This window comes from Arvicanthis niloticus, chromosome 15, assembly GCF_011762505.2.
Source record: "Arvicanthis niloticus isolate mArvNil1 chromosome 15, mArvNil1.pat.X, whole genome shotgun sequence".
Classification (NCBI taxonomy): Eukaryota; Metazoa; Chordata; class Mammalia; order Rodentia; family Muridae; genus Arvicanthis; species Arvicanthis niloticus.
The window spans coordinates 70,636,826-70,648,959 of NC_047672.1; the positions used below are offsets into that span (position 1 = coordinate 70,636,826).

Genomic DNA, 12,134 nt, shown 5'->3' on the forward strand with positions numbered 1-12,134 from the left:
TCTAACTTGGACAGTTGTGTCAATATTTTCTATGGTATCTTCTGCACCTGAGACTCTCTCTTCTATCTCTTGTATTCTGTTGGTGATGCTTACATCTATGACTCCTAATTTTTTCCCTAGGTTTTCTATCTCAAGGGTAGTCACCCTTTGTGATTTCTTTATTGTTTCTATTTCCACTTTTATGTCCTGGATGCTTTTGTTCAATTCCTTCACCTGTTTGGTTGTGTTCTCTTGTAATTCTTTAAGGGATTTTTGTGTTTCCTCTTTAAGGGCTTCTACCTGTTTACCTGTGTTCTTCTCAAATTCTTTGAGAGTGTTATTTATGTCCTTCTTAAAGTCCTCTATAATCATTGTTAAAAGTGATATTAAATCTGAATCTTGCTTTCCTAGTGATATGGGGAATTCAGGACTTTCTTGTGTGGGAGAACTAGGTTCTGATGATGCCAAGTACCCTGGGTTGATGATGCTTATGTTCTTGCTCTTGCCTTTCACCATCTGGATCTCCTTAGTGCTACCTGCCCTGTCTCTGACTGGAGAATGTCTTTCCTATTATCTTGGTTGTATCTGAACTGTGTGGGATGGGTGTTACTACTGGGGTTAGAGCTGGGGCCCAAAATCTGCTCAGTGCTCAGGCACAGACTGGATGGAACCAGAGTTCTGGTCCAGGAGTGACTTCCTGGGTCCTAGTGGGTCCCAGTTACTCCCTGTTTGGGGCAAGCATTGCTGTCTGCTTACCTAAGATACTGCCTGGGTTAGAGCTCCTGGGAGGCCTGCTTCCTCCGGGTTCTGTGAGTTTGGGGGCAGATCTGCCTCCCAGGATCTGCTTAGTGCTCAGGCCCAGACCGGAAGAAACCGTGCTGTAACTTAATCAACTTCAGTAGGCTAAATTAATTATAACATTGGAAACAGCAAGTGATTAGATTGTTTTTCTCTATGCCATTTGCCTATTGTGTCTGAGAATAAAATAAACTTTGTTTCATGTTTTCCTGAAATCCCAAACTAATAGCATTCTTTGTCCCATAGAAATCTATGTATAGTGTTTCATACAATGAGGAGTAAGGAGGTACATCCACGGAGGAAGTCCCACTTGTCCAATATTAGAAATTGTTACAATGTTTTTGCCCTTTCTCTCCATATAAATCCAGATTCCAAGATCTCAATGAAGCCAAGATAGTTTTTCCCATTTTGCCATATGATTGAGGGAATTTTTTGGTTGGCAGATCTTGGTGTATGTGGCCTATTGAGTAAGCTGACTCCTGGATGCTCATACACAATACTGCTCTTTCAAAACTGAAATAGGAAATCAAAGAGTTCAAGCTGGAACAATGGCAGTCTACCCACAGAGATTTGTTGCGGACAAGCTGCCCCACGCTTGAGGGCCAAAATGTCATGGGCCGCTCTGTCAGTGTTGGAACCTGCACTGCCAAAAGCCTTGGGGGCTAAACTGTTAGAGCTCAGTACTGCCCCAAGTGAGGACGGACTCAAAAAATGGGGACCAGACAGAGTGTGATTCAATCCTGTTTATTCTTCAGTCTCTCTTCCTAGTCCAAGTCCCAAGTCTTGAGTTCCTAGTCCCTAGTGCCTCCAAGTTCCAAGTTACTTCTTCCAAGTGCTAAGTGCCTAATGTCTAATTCAAGTTCTTCCTTCAAGTGCCAAGTGCCTAATACCTAATAATAATTCTTCAGAGTTCTCTAGTCCAAGTGTCTTCTTCCTCAATGCCTAATTCCTACTCTAAGTTGTACTCCAAGTTGTACTCTCTAACCTAATTCCTAGTTCCAAGTTGTACTCCAAGTTGTACTCTTCTGTTTGCCTCTCACCTTTTATATGTCTCACTTCTAAACCACACCTCTTAGTCACGCCCTTAAATCATGCCCTTGGGTCTTGTCTCTAAATCAGATCTCTAAGTCACGCCCTTAAATCACACACCTTTAAGTCTCACACACCCAAGGGAAAATCCTGGGTATCTAAAGCAAGATGTTATCAGAGTGTGCTCAGCTGTTGTAGGCTGATGTAATCAAGTCTCTTGTCAGGGTATACGGCTCAAGATGGCTGCAAGGACGATAGCCAACTTCTGTCGGCTCCCCACAGAGATTTACATCTTCTATCCTCCTATGAAGTGAGAAGGGCTCTTGTATCAACCCTTAGACCAGTGTGTGTGTGTGTGTGTGTGTGTGTGTGTGTGTGTGTGTGTGTGTAGGACACAGTCAGATTTCTAGCATGATTATTTGTTCTTTCTGCCTGCCATTTTGTCAGACCCAGCAACTTAATGCTGCCACTTCTAAAATCTATATGGGAGAAATATTCCGGCAGCTCTCATTCTGCAACAGGGGCCCTGTGATTTCTCAAAAATAAGGAAGAAGTAGATCCACATATAAAAGTGTGGTATGCTACTAGTTAAGGATTGCTGATTGGCTCCAGTGAAAGCACTGGTCAGAGCACTGTCAGGACACAGAGTGATGGAGATGAAGACACAAAAGCCCTGATCAAGCAGCTCCACCAGAAGACATCCTCCATCCAAGTCTGGGCACTCAGCATCAGCACCCAGCTCCATTAGAGCAAACGGCACATTTTCCAAAAGCAATTCAAGCTAAGCACTTGACACACTGGTGTCTGGGGTCTGAAAATGGAGCTTTTTCCCTTCCTTCTTTTATATCAATTTCACAGTATCAAAAACAAAATCCATTTTTTCCCCAGGATGAAAGTACTGCTCTACAGATCTAAAAGTGTGGGTAGGCCAGGCAGCAAACACAAAACACACAATTACAAAAACAGAAAGCCATTTGGCAGGAGGCAGCAGTGTGGATTGAAATAGATGCCTCCATCCTTTTGATCTTCATAGCTCTTGCTCAGTCAGAGCTGAGCAATGCATGCAAGTGACCATTGCAGGTAAAGTAGAATACACTATTGGAAACCTGCCCAGAGAGAGCTCCCAGCTCCACCCTAGCTACCTCATCATTGTGGGGGTAGAGGAGAGAAGCAGTTTCTAGCCACTTGATACACTAGGTGAGAGTAAGGCGGGATGATAATGAAAAGTATTGTCACATTGGACCCTAGAAGCTAAGTCTATTTTTAAAAATTGTAGGGAGTCAACAAGATGGCTCAATGTGTACAAGCACTAGCCATCAACTTTAACAACCTAGTTCAATCCCCTGGATCTATACTCTGACCTATAAACATACATATACATACATACATACATACATACATACATACATACATGCATACATACATGCACAGAGAGAGAGAGAGAAAGAGAGACAGACAGACAGACAGACAGACAAACAGACAGAGACAGAGACAGAGACAGAGATTCTTTTAATTGTGCCTGTTCAGCTTTAGTTACTTCTATTTGAAAACAACCATGTGCATTTCTCACTGTCCATTGACTCCTTACAAGATACTTGTATAGCATGGGTGGTTGTGACTGTGGTTGGTTGGCTATACACAGCTGAGCCCAGATGTGTGTGCACAACCCACAGCATCACTTAGGGAAAGTCTAGAAAACATTTTTCGTGCTCTGGTAAACTTTGGGGTTTTGAGATCATTTCAAAGGTAGCTTCTTTTACATTTTATGTGGTTCCTCCAATAAACATATTTGTCACTTGGTTGTTTAAAATGCATTATATTCTTTTAGAGAAATGACAGATTCACCCACCATTTATGCTACCAAATTCCCAAAGTGAGCAGGTTATTTAGAAAGCTTCTACTTTGGGGAACTTTGCAATAATTTTAAAAACAAAAACCACTCTGTGCTGCTTTCCGTTGCTCTGCCTATACTTTTTATCTGAAATATTGTTTTGTCTTTGCTAGATCAGCAGATAATCAGTGCTTTAGATTCCCTTACAATGTGCTTTTATGTCCCTTTCAAGAAAATAAAATGTCAGGATTTAAATACATCAACTACTCAATGCCAAACACAGAGGGAATGTAAATACATCACTGGACGAGTGTACAGCTGTCAGAGAGTAATTGTTGCCTGTGTGCTGATCCAACATAAAGCTTCATAAGGCAAGCTTTTAATCAGACATCTGTACCAGGTCATAGGGCAGAAGTGCTAAAATGTGATTAAGAAATCTTTCCTTGTTTGAGAAGTGGCTACTTTATCATCTTATGGATGGGGCTTATAGACAGAGTGTTCTCTGCCTACAGATAACATACTGCAGTCATGAGATGCTTTTGTAGAAAGTCTGAGGAAGCCTCTAGAGATCTGTCTATTTAGTGGTTCAGTGGTACCATTGAAACCATATAGTGCTGTGCACATTACAGATGCAGGACCTTCGAAGCTGCATCTTAGAAATTACCTTTTCTAGTGTTTACACATATGTGCATATGTGATATATCACAATGGTTTCTGAGTGTCATAGGCTGTGATCCTCTGTCACTCCTCCAGCTCAGTATTGCCTAAGCCCTCTTCCAAACAATGTATGGAATGACTGCAGAAAATGAACGAAGCTATTACCATAGATTTCCCTGTTCATAATTTCCTGCTTCACTGCCTACCTCCATTAATCTAGCCAATCAAAAGAACGCTGCAGTCCATCTCTCAATTTTCACACTCACCCAGAAGCCTGGCAGATAATAATTTGAAAAATATCCTTAAGTCAAAATATAACCTGGACTGCTTGAAATTCTTAACACTTGTACTGAGGTCCTGAATTTGGTATCTGAAACTGAACTAATTATCACTGTGAATTCATAAGTTACTTAACCTCTCCCAGGCTCAATGTCTGTGTATAAAGATTAGATCAGGTGAGGTTGTAAATGCCAGATGAATACTGAGAATATTAGAACAGAATCACTGACTAGAGGCATCGCATTTGCCGGCGGTGTGGTTCAGTGGTTGAAGGCTGTGCTATTAGGAATAAGTAATAAGAGATGGTTACAAAGTGGTCAAAAAGATGAAGCTAGCCTCAGAGATGGCCATTAGTTTGTTAGTGAGCAAAAACAGCAAGAGCAAATGTGGGATAGGAAGCACAGAGGCTGGAAGGAAATTCATTGTGTGTGTTGGGGGAAGGAGCAATTCAATGTATAGGCTAACAACAGCAAAGAATGCATGGTAAGAGGTGAGAGATGATGACCATATGCACCACATACCCTGGAGAGGCCATACTGGACTAATTGCCAGGCACTGGAAGACAAGGAGAAGAAGTATGTTGAGCATGTGGGCTGGTATCCAGTTCACAAAGAAGCCAACACAAGATGGTGTCTGGTGCTCCATAGCCTCTGGCATTGACACCCTCAGTGTGCAGAGTTATACACACCTCACATCTCCTGGGAACTGAAACAATCCCCACCAGAAGAATGAAGAAGCATCAGAAAGGTCTCATCTACTCCCCAGAGTCAACTTAAGGTGCAATTAGCAGATCCCATTATCTAATAAACTAGCATGGTTTCCCTTTCCTTCTCCCTCCTGGTTATTACTGTGACACCAGAAAGCACAGCTTAAAGACTCCTGCAGAGAGAGATTCCTGGAAGAGATGGGAATGGGGTAATGGCAGAGGTGGTGGGAGTAAGGGAAGAAAGGAGAAGGAGAAGAGAAAGGAGAGGAGGAAGGGAGGGAGGGAAAGAGAAAGAAAAGGAAGGAAGAAGAGAGGGAAGGAGGGAGGGAGGGAGGGAGGGGGGATTTAAGAATGATTCGAAATTTTTCATCAAAGGCTCCTGTCTTAGAGTTTCAATGAAAAAAAATTTTCAGTGATTATCTGATCTGATGTTCTGTTTACAGCATGATGCTGGCTCTTGGTAGCAATTAAATACATGGAAACCTTTGCTGAATAAATTAATGAATAAATAAGGACCAAAACCCAGAAATAGTTACTAGTTATTGACATACCTGCATAAAAATCAACACCTCATGATTTTCAAGAAATTATATTTTCCATTATGCTACACATGACCTTAGTACCCTTGGGACCCTGTTCCTCCTCCTGGGTTGACTTGCCCAGCCTTCCTGTGAGGGTTTGTCCTTTGTCCTGTTGTATCTTGTTGTGCAGTGTTCAGCTGATGTTCCTGGGAGGCCTATACTTCCCTGGGGTGGGGGGGCAAGGTAGAGGTGGGGAGTGGATCTGGGGGAGAGGAAGGATGGAAGCGAAAATGGAAGGGATGGAGGGGGAAGCTGCAGTTGGGTGCATGGTATGAGAGAAGAATCAATAAAAAAAATTTTAATTATTAAGACAAGGTTTTTTAATGTTTAAAGTTTATTTTACCTCATCTTAATTTACAGTGTCATGTATCATGTTTTATATTTGAAGCTTTATAACTCCCATACCTTAAGCACCCATGTTTATTTCTGTACTCAAGTTGATTGGCATCTACAATAATGTGATCTTCAAAATAATTTAACAGAACTATGGCAAGATCTACTTCCAAGATGGAATTCTCCTCAGACTGAAGTCTGATTTTGTAACTTCCGTCTTTGTAGGAGAGACTTTGTAGGAATTTCAGAAACTATTTTCAAAAGAATGATGTTCCTGTCTTTTTAAGAATAGAAATAGAGAAGTTTTTAGCAGAAGAGATTAGATTCAGGATTAAGGAAAAAGTTTTGAGCAATAAAAGGCATAGAACAATTTTCACAAATTCATCTGGAAACACAGGGGAAAATGACATTGACCAGTTTGTTTTCGAGAGTGTTTATGTCCTGGCCTTTCCATTTGGGGCAGACATGAGCATGCGCTCACATGCTCAACCATAGACGCTGTGTGTTCTATCCACTGCTACAAGCACAGGTCATGTTTAGTCTCCACCTGAGCCTTCTACCCCAGCCAACCGCAGTGTACTTACATTCCTGAGGGAAAACATGTTTCTTTAATGTGAATAGAAACATTGACAAGTAAATCAATGTCAATAAGCTCTAAAATGATGTGTTAGCATGTACTAGGTAGGTGTTTGCAACCATTATAAAACAGTGAAAATAGATACAGAATGAAATCAAATTCTATGTCATAACAATATTTTAATACCATTAAAATTAACATGAGATCCAGAAAATACACTTTAATAAATCATATTGGGTAAGAAGAAGAATTAACTTGTTTCATATAGAGTGTATATAATCAGAAGAATGGGTAGTGTTGATGAAAATATTTCTTTTATCAAAAAATCTCTGATTTGATTAAAAGAAAAACTTAGAAACACTAATGGGTAGGTACTAAGTTCAGATTTTATATCTTTTCTGGTTTTCCTCTATTTCCATCACTTTATTCAATGAAAAATCTACTAATATATAAAGAATTTCCAATATGGTACTGATACAATATTCTACCCACGATACAGAACAACAGTGAAAGAGTTAAATCTGAGGTTTATGGCCACAAGCATATGGTAACAGATATTTCATTGGAAACAGTATGGTATGTCCTTGAAGGGGTTGGAAAAGAGATGAATACATTGAGATAAAAGTAGCCATTAAACTGGAGGGTAGCAGAGAGGAGATTCCACCTGAATGGTGAACTTCAAGGTAGGAGTTATGAGCAGTAATGATACTGACTTCCCACAGTGGTGATCTGCAGGGTGGAGAAGACAGAAATAAAGTCAACGAACTGTAGATAAAGGGTAGGAACCTTCAGGTATGGCTGTCAAGTATTTTTAACTTAGTAGACTATAAGAAGAGTATTGATCAAGAAGTCAATCATTCTAGTCAGGTCCACAGACAGTAGTTAAGGAAAGCAGATCCAACATGAGAAACAGAAAAAGAAGATTCCCTTAGTCCACAGTGGACTCAAAGAATGTGGGAGTAGAGAGACTCAGCATAAAAATAACTCTAATTTAAACAATGCTTCGTCCAAAGGGTTCTCTTTTTCTCTCAAAATGATGAGGTGTCCAGGAAATATCCAGTGATATATATTTATCTCCATGACTAAGAAAGAACCAAATTACTTTAGAACATTTTTTCATATATAACAGTAGCTTTAAACCCCCTTTCTCTTACCTGTACATAAAAATTCCATGATTGGGTATCATATCTTTGTGAGACCACACCAGTGGATATTAGCACATTCATCTGTCACATCAGTCTGACCTTAAGTCAATATTCCTAGAATTGCCTGTCTTGAATAGGGCTGGAAGTGAATGTCTAATGGAGGAATCAGTGTAACCTTCCAGGCAATGAAAATATGTGCTTAGCTTTCCAAATAATGCATCCTTATATTTGTGTGGAGAATCTTTCCTTGGTAAAAAATGTATTTTCACAGCAAGATCTCACTTTCACAGTAGACCTGAAAAGGCAGAAATGAAAGCAATGTTAATTTCCAGCTTATGATAGAAGAAACAGAGATTCAGAAATCAAGTGACTCCTTTACAACTCACCCTCTGAAATAGGCAATCAGGTTGGCACTAGAGCTAACCACCCCCTCCCCCTATCTGTGCTCTTAAATCCAGTCAGTCTATCTTACGACTTGACTTGGCTTGGAACACTGTAGAATGACACATGCCAGGTAGCTTCTATTTTGTTTCTCAAAATGTAAATGACATTCATACAGCACAGCCTATTCGTCCATTCCATCTAAACAAGCATATGTTTGCATTTGTCACCATCTATAGCAGGTTTTGATAGGATACATTAGCTAGGCATTTATATATTTTGTAAAGTGGGCTACTGAATGTTGTCAAGGAGTTAGATAGCTTTTCTTTTCTTAGTTTGTTTTTCTTCCTTTTTTTTTTTTTTTTTTTTTTTTTTTTTGGTTTTTCGAGACAGGGTTCCTCTGTGTAGTTCTGGCTGTCCAGGAACTCACTCTGTAGACCAGGCTGGCCTCAAACTCAGAAATCCGCCCGCCTCTGCCTCCCAAGTGCTAGAATTAAAGGCGTGCACCACCACTGCCCAGCTAGATAGCTTTTCAGTAACTCAACTCTCATCTTTTACCTTCAGAAATTTGGTTTTCCCCAGTAAAGAGAATCCTGCAGTATTCTTCTTCATCAGTTGCCTGTTTGATGATTTGAAAATCTATGAAGTAGAAACTATGTGTACATATTTAAAGGCAGTATTGCTAGGAACCATAAATAGTTCTCATTAATTACCATATAACTGTTCTTTAGATCTAAAGAGAACTAGTTCCTTTTTCCTGAAAAGACCAGAAGAACAGAGAAAAAGATTAAGTCCTTGGAGACCTGAGGATTGTCAACTGTGATTAAAGTTGGTGACAGCCTTAGAGTGAAGTAGCATAGGTCACCTTCCTGCCTTTTACGTGGTCACTCAGAATCAATCACTTCTATAATTGTTTGGCTATGACTGTATTGGGAATATCTTAATTGGGCCATACTAGTTTTACAGAAGGATATTGTCAAGGACAAAAAACTACAGGAATAGCAACCATATTTTCATAAAGATGTACAGTCACAAGCCTTGTCACCTATATTATCTAATTATTAATTATTTCTCATATAATCATAGGTTGGTATTGTGTTTCTTCATCATTTAAAAGAAATCTGATCACATCCTTGTGCTAAATAAAATTCCTAGTAGATGATAGGCCTGGAACTCAGTCTTCTGCCTCACTATCCCAAGTTATCACCCTATACCAGGCAGTCTCCTAAACACAACAAAACTTTGGGTCCAGAATAAAAGTAGATAGATAGATAGATAGATAGATAGATAGATAGATAGATAGATAGATAGATAGATAGATGGGTGGTAGGTAGATGGAGGTGGATGGATAGATTGATGGTGGATGTATGGATGATAGGATGATAGATGGATGGATGAAGGATGATGGTAGGTGGATGGTGGATGGATGGATGGATGAATGGAAGAATGGAAGAATGGACAGAAGAGAAGATGAGATGTACCCAAGAACAAACCTACATAAGATACTTGTCCTCCCTAGCAATCTGGAGAGTTGTAATTAAAGGCATGATACAACACCGTAGTAGAGCAATTATCTGGCATGTGAGAGCCCCTGACTTTAATCCTCAGCACCAAACAGTGCCAGAAGTTGGGATGGAGGTGGGGAGAGGAGAAGAAAAAATTTTCTATCTTGCTCAGTCATTTTTCTAGGACTTTGAGATGAATAGAGTTAGTTTAAAATGATGCAGAGGCATTCCCAGCTGCTCCCCTTGAGTAAGGAAGCCTAAGAGCAGAGAAGGAAAGGCCACTCCAGTTCTGCGAGTGTAGATTCGATGCTTCAGCACACTTTCTGACATTGTGGAAATGTGCTGTCATCCTTTTATTCACATAGGCTTCAGAACTTTCTAGAAGCAAGCCTACCCTGGGTTCTTTGAAAATATCATCTGTTGAGCCTTTCTACCTATTCCTTTAGAACTTCCAGTTGCCTTACAATTAAGAAAAAATGGTTGTTAATCAAACCAACAATGTTGAGGGAATTTTTTAAGGAATTTTTACTCCTAGAATTACTAATTTATAAGTACACTGGAGAGACTATATATATATAATCTTTTAATTTTAATTTTTTGGTGTTTGCTGTCTTGATAGATGAGAATATCTCAGAGAGAAATCTCTGGCCACTTATACTATGTAGTACAAAACTCCATTAGGAAATGAATAGATGTCTATTGAGTTACCCTCTAACAATCTACAAGAGCATAGCTTTCCTTCCTCATATACTTCTCAGCATCACCAACCACAATTTTAATTTTTAACTTCAATTTTCAAGTATTATAGTTCATGAGGATAAAAATACCCACCCATGATAGAACCAGTCTCCAAAAATAACGTTGTTATTCATATATAATTTAAGAAACCTTTAAAAAAATTATCTCAAACAACTGTGTCTTTTACACTTAAAGGAGAAATCATTTTAATCATTCTATTTTATAATGAATAATTTGTATTCATAGCATTTCTAAGTTCATAAAGTTCGCTTTTAACCAGTAAACTTCTATAAGCCTGTGATAACTCACTTGGGAAAGAGAACAAATGTTGTTGCTGAAATAATTTTTCCAAGATAAGAGACTGGGTCCACAGCAGCTCCCTGTTTGACAGACAGGGTCCTGAGTCCTCACCATCCATGATGACTGCACTCTTATCGCGGTCAGACACTGCACCAAGCCCTGTTTCTTTACCTTCTCATTCCATTCTCACAGTGCCTCCACAAACCTTCAAATAGCAGAGCTTTCTTTTTCATCCAAAATTTATGGCTATCACTTCTCAACAGTTTGAAACTTCTTTGATCTTAGTTACACTAAAATGGAAATGGAAAAGAAAAGAGAAACAAAACGTATGTTTCTTCAAAGTACAAGTTCTTCTAACTTTTTTCTTCCTGAGCCCGAATGTGGGGTTGTTTCTGGGCTCCAAGAATAACCAAGCAGCACTTTTTTCAGTGTTTGCCCATTCTACTGTTGGCAGACCTTTGTGTCCTTGAGTTACCTACGGAGAACTGAAATATTACTGTAACTGATTTCTCACTGTTTACTGAGAAGCAGAGAACTCTTTCAGCGTTCTCATAAATAATTCCATTTCTCTATGTCAATGTTAATTGAACTTACCTCATGTTGTCAATCTCTTCTTTTTTCTTTGCAGGTGATGTCATTGTCTATATTAATGAAGTTTGCGTCCTTGGACACACTCATGCAGATGTTGTCAAACTTTTCCAGTCTGTTCCTATTGGTCAGAGTGTCAACTTGGTGTTGTGTCGTGGCTACCCCTTGCCCTTTGACCCTGAAGATCCTGCTAACAGCATGGTGCCACCCCTTGCAATAATGGAGAGGCCACCTCCAGTGATGGTCAACGGAAGACATAACTATGAAACATATTTGGAATACATTTCTCGGACCTCACAGTCGGTCCCAGATATTACAGACCGGCCACCTCATTCTTTGCACTCCATGCCAGCTGATGGCCAGCTAGATGGCACATATCCACCACCCGTCCATGACGACAATGTGTCTATGGCTTCATCCGGAGCCACTCAAGCTGAACTTATGACCTTAACCATTGTGAAAGGTGCCCAGGGATTTGGCTTTACTATTGCCGACAGTCCCACGGGACAGCGGGTGAAACAAATACTTGACATTCAGGGATGCCCTGGGCTGTGTGAAGGCGACCTCATTGTTGAGATCAACCAACAGAATGTACAGAACCTGAGCCATACAGAAGTAGTGGATATACTTAAGGACTGCCCCATTGGAAGTGAGACTTCTTTAATCATCCATCGAGGAGGTAAGGTGAACACAGATGTGAAGTGCAA

At 39.9% G+C, this 12,134-nt stretch overlaps 1 protein-coding gene across 1 annotated transcript in view; it reads left to right on the plus strand.

Moving 5' to 3' along the window:
* Positions 1-12,134, plus strand: part of Magi2 (membrane associated guanylate kinase, WW and PDZ domain containing 2) — a 172,567-nt gene that overhangs the window by 62,299 nt on the left and 98,134 nt on the right. The window contains exon 4 of the mRNA XM_076913183.1: positions 11,468-12,106. Within this exon, the coding sequence (XP_076769298.1) occupies positions 11,468-12,106 (639 nt within the window). The remainder of the gene's footprint in view (positions 1-11,467; positions 12,107-12,134) is intronic.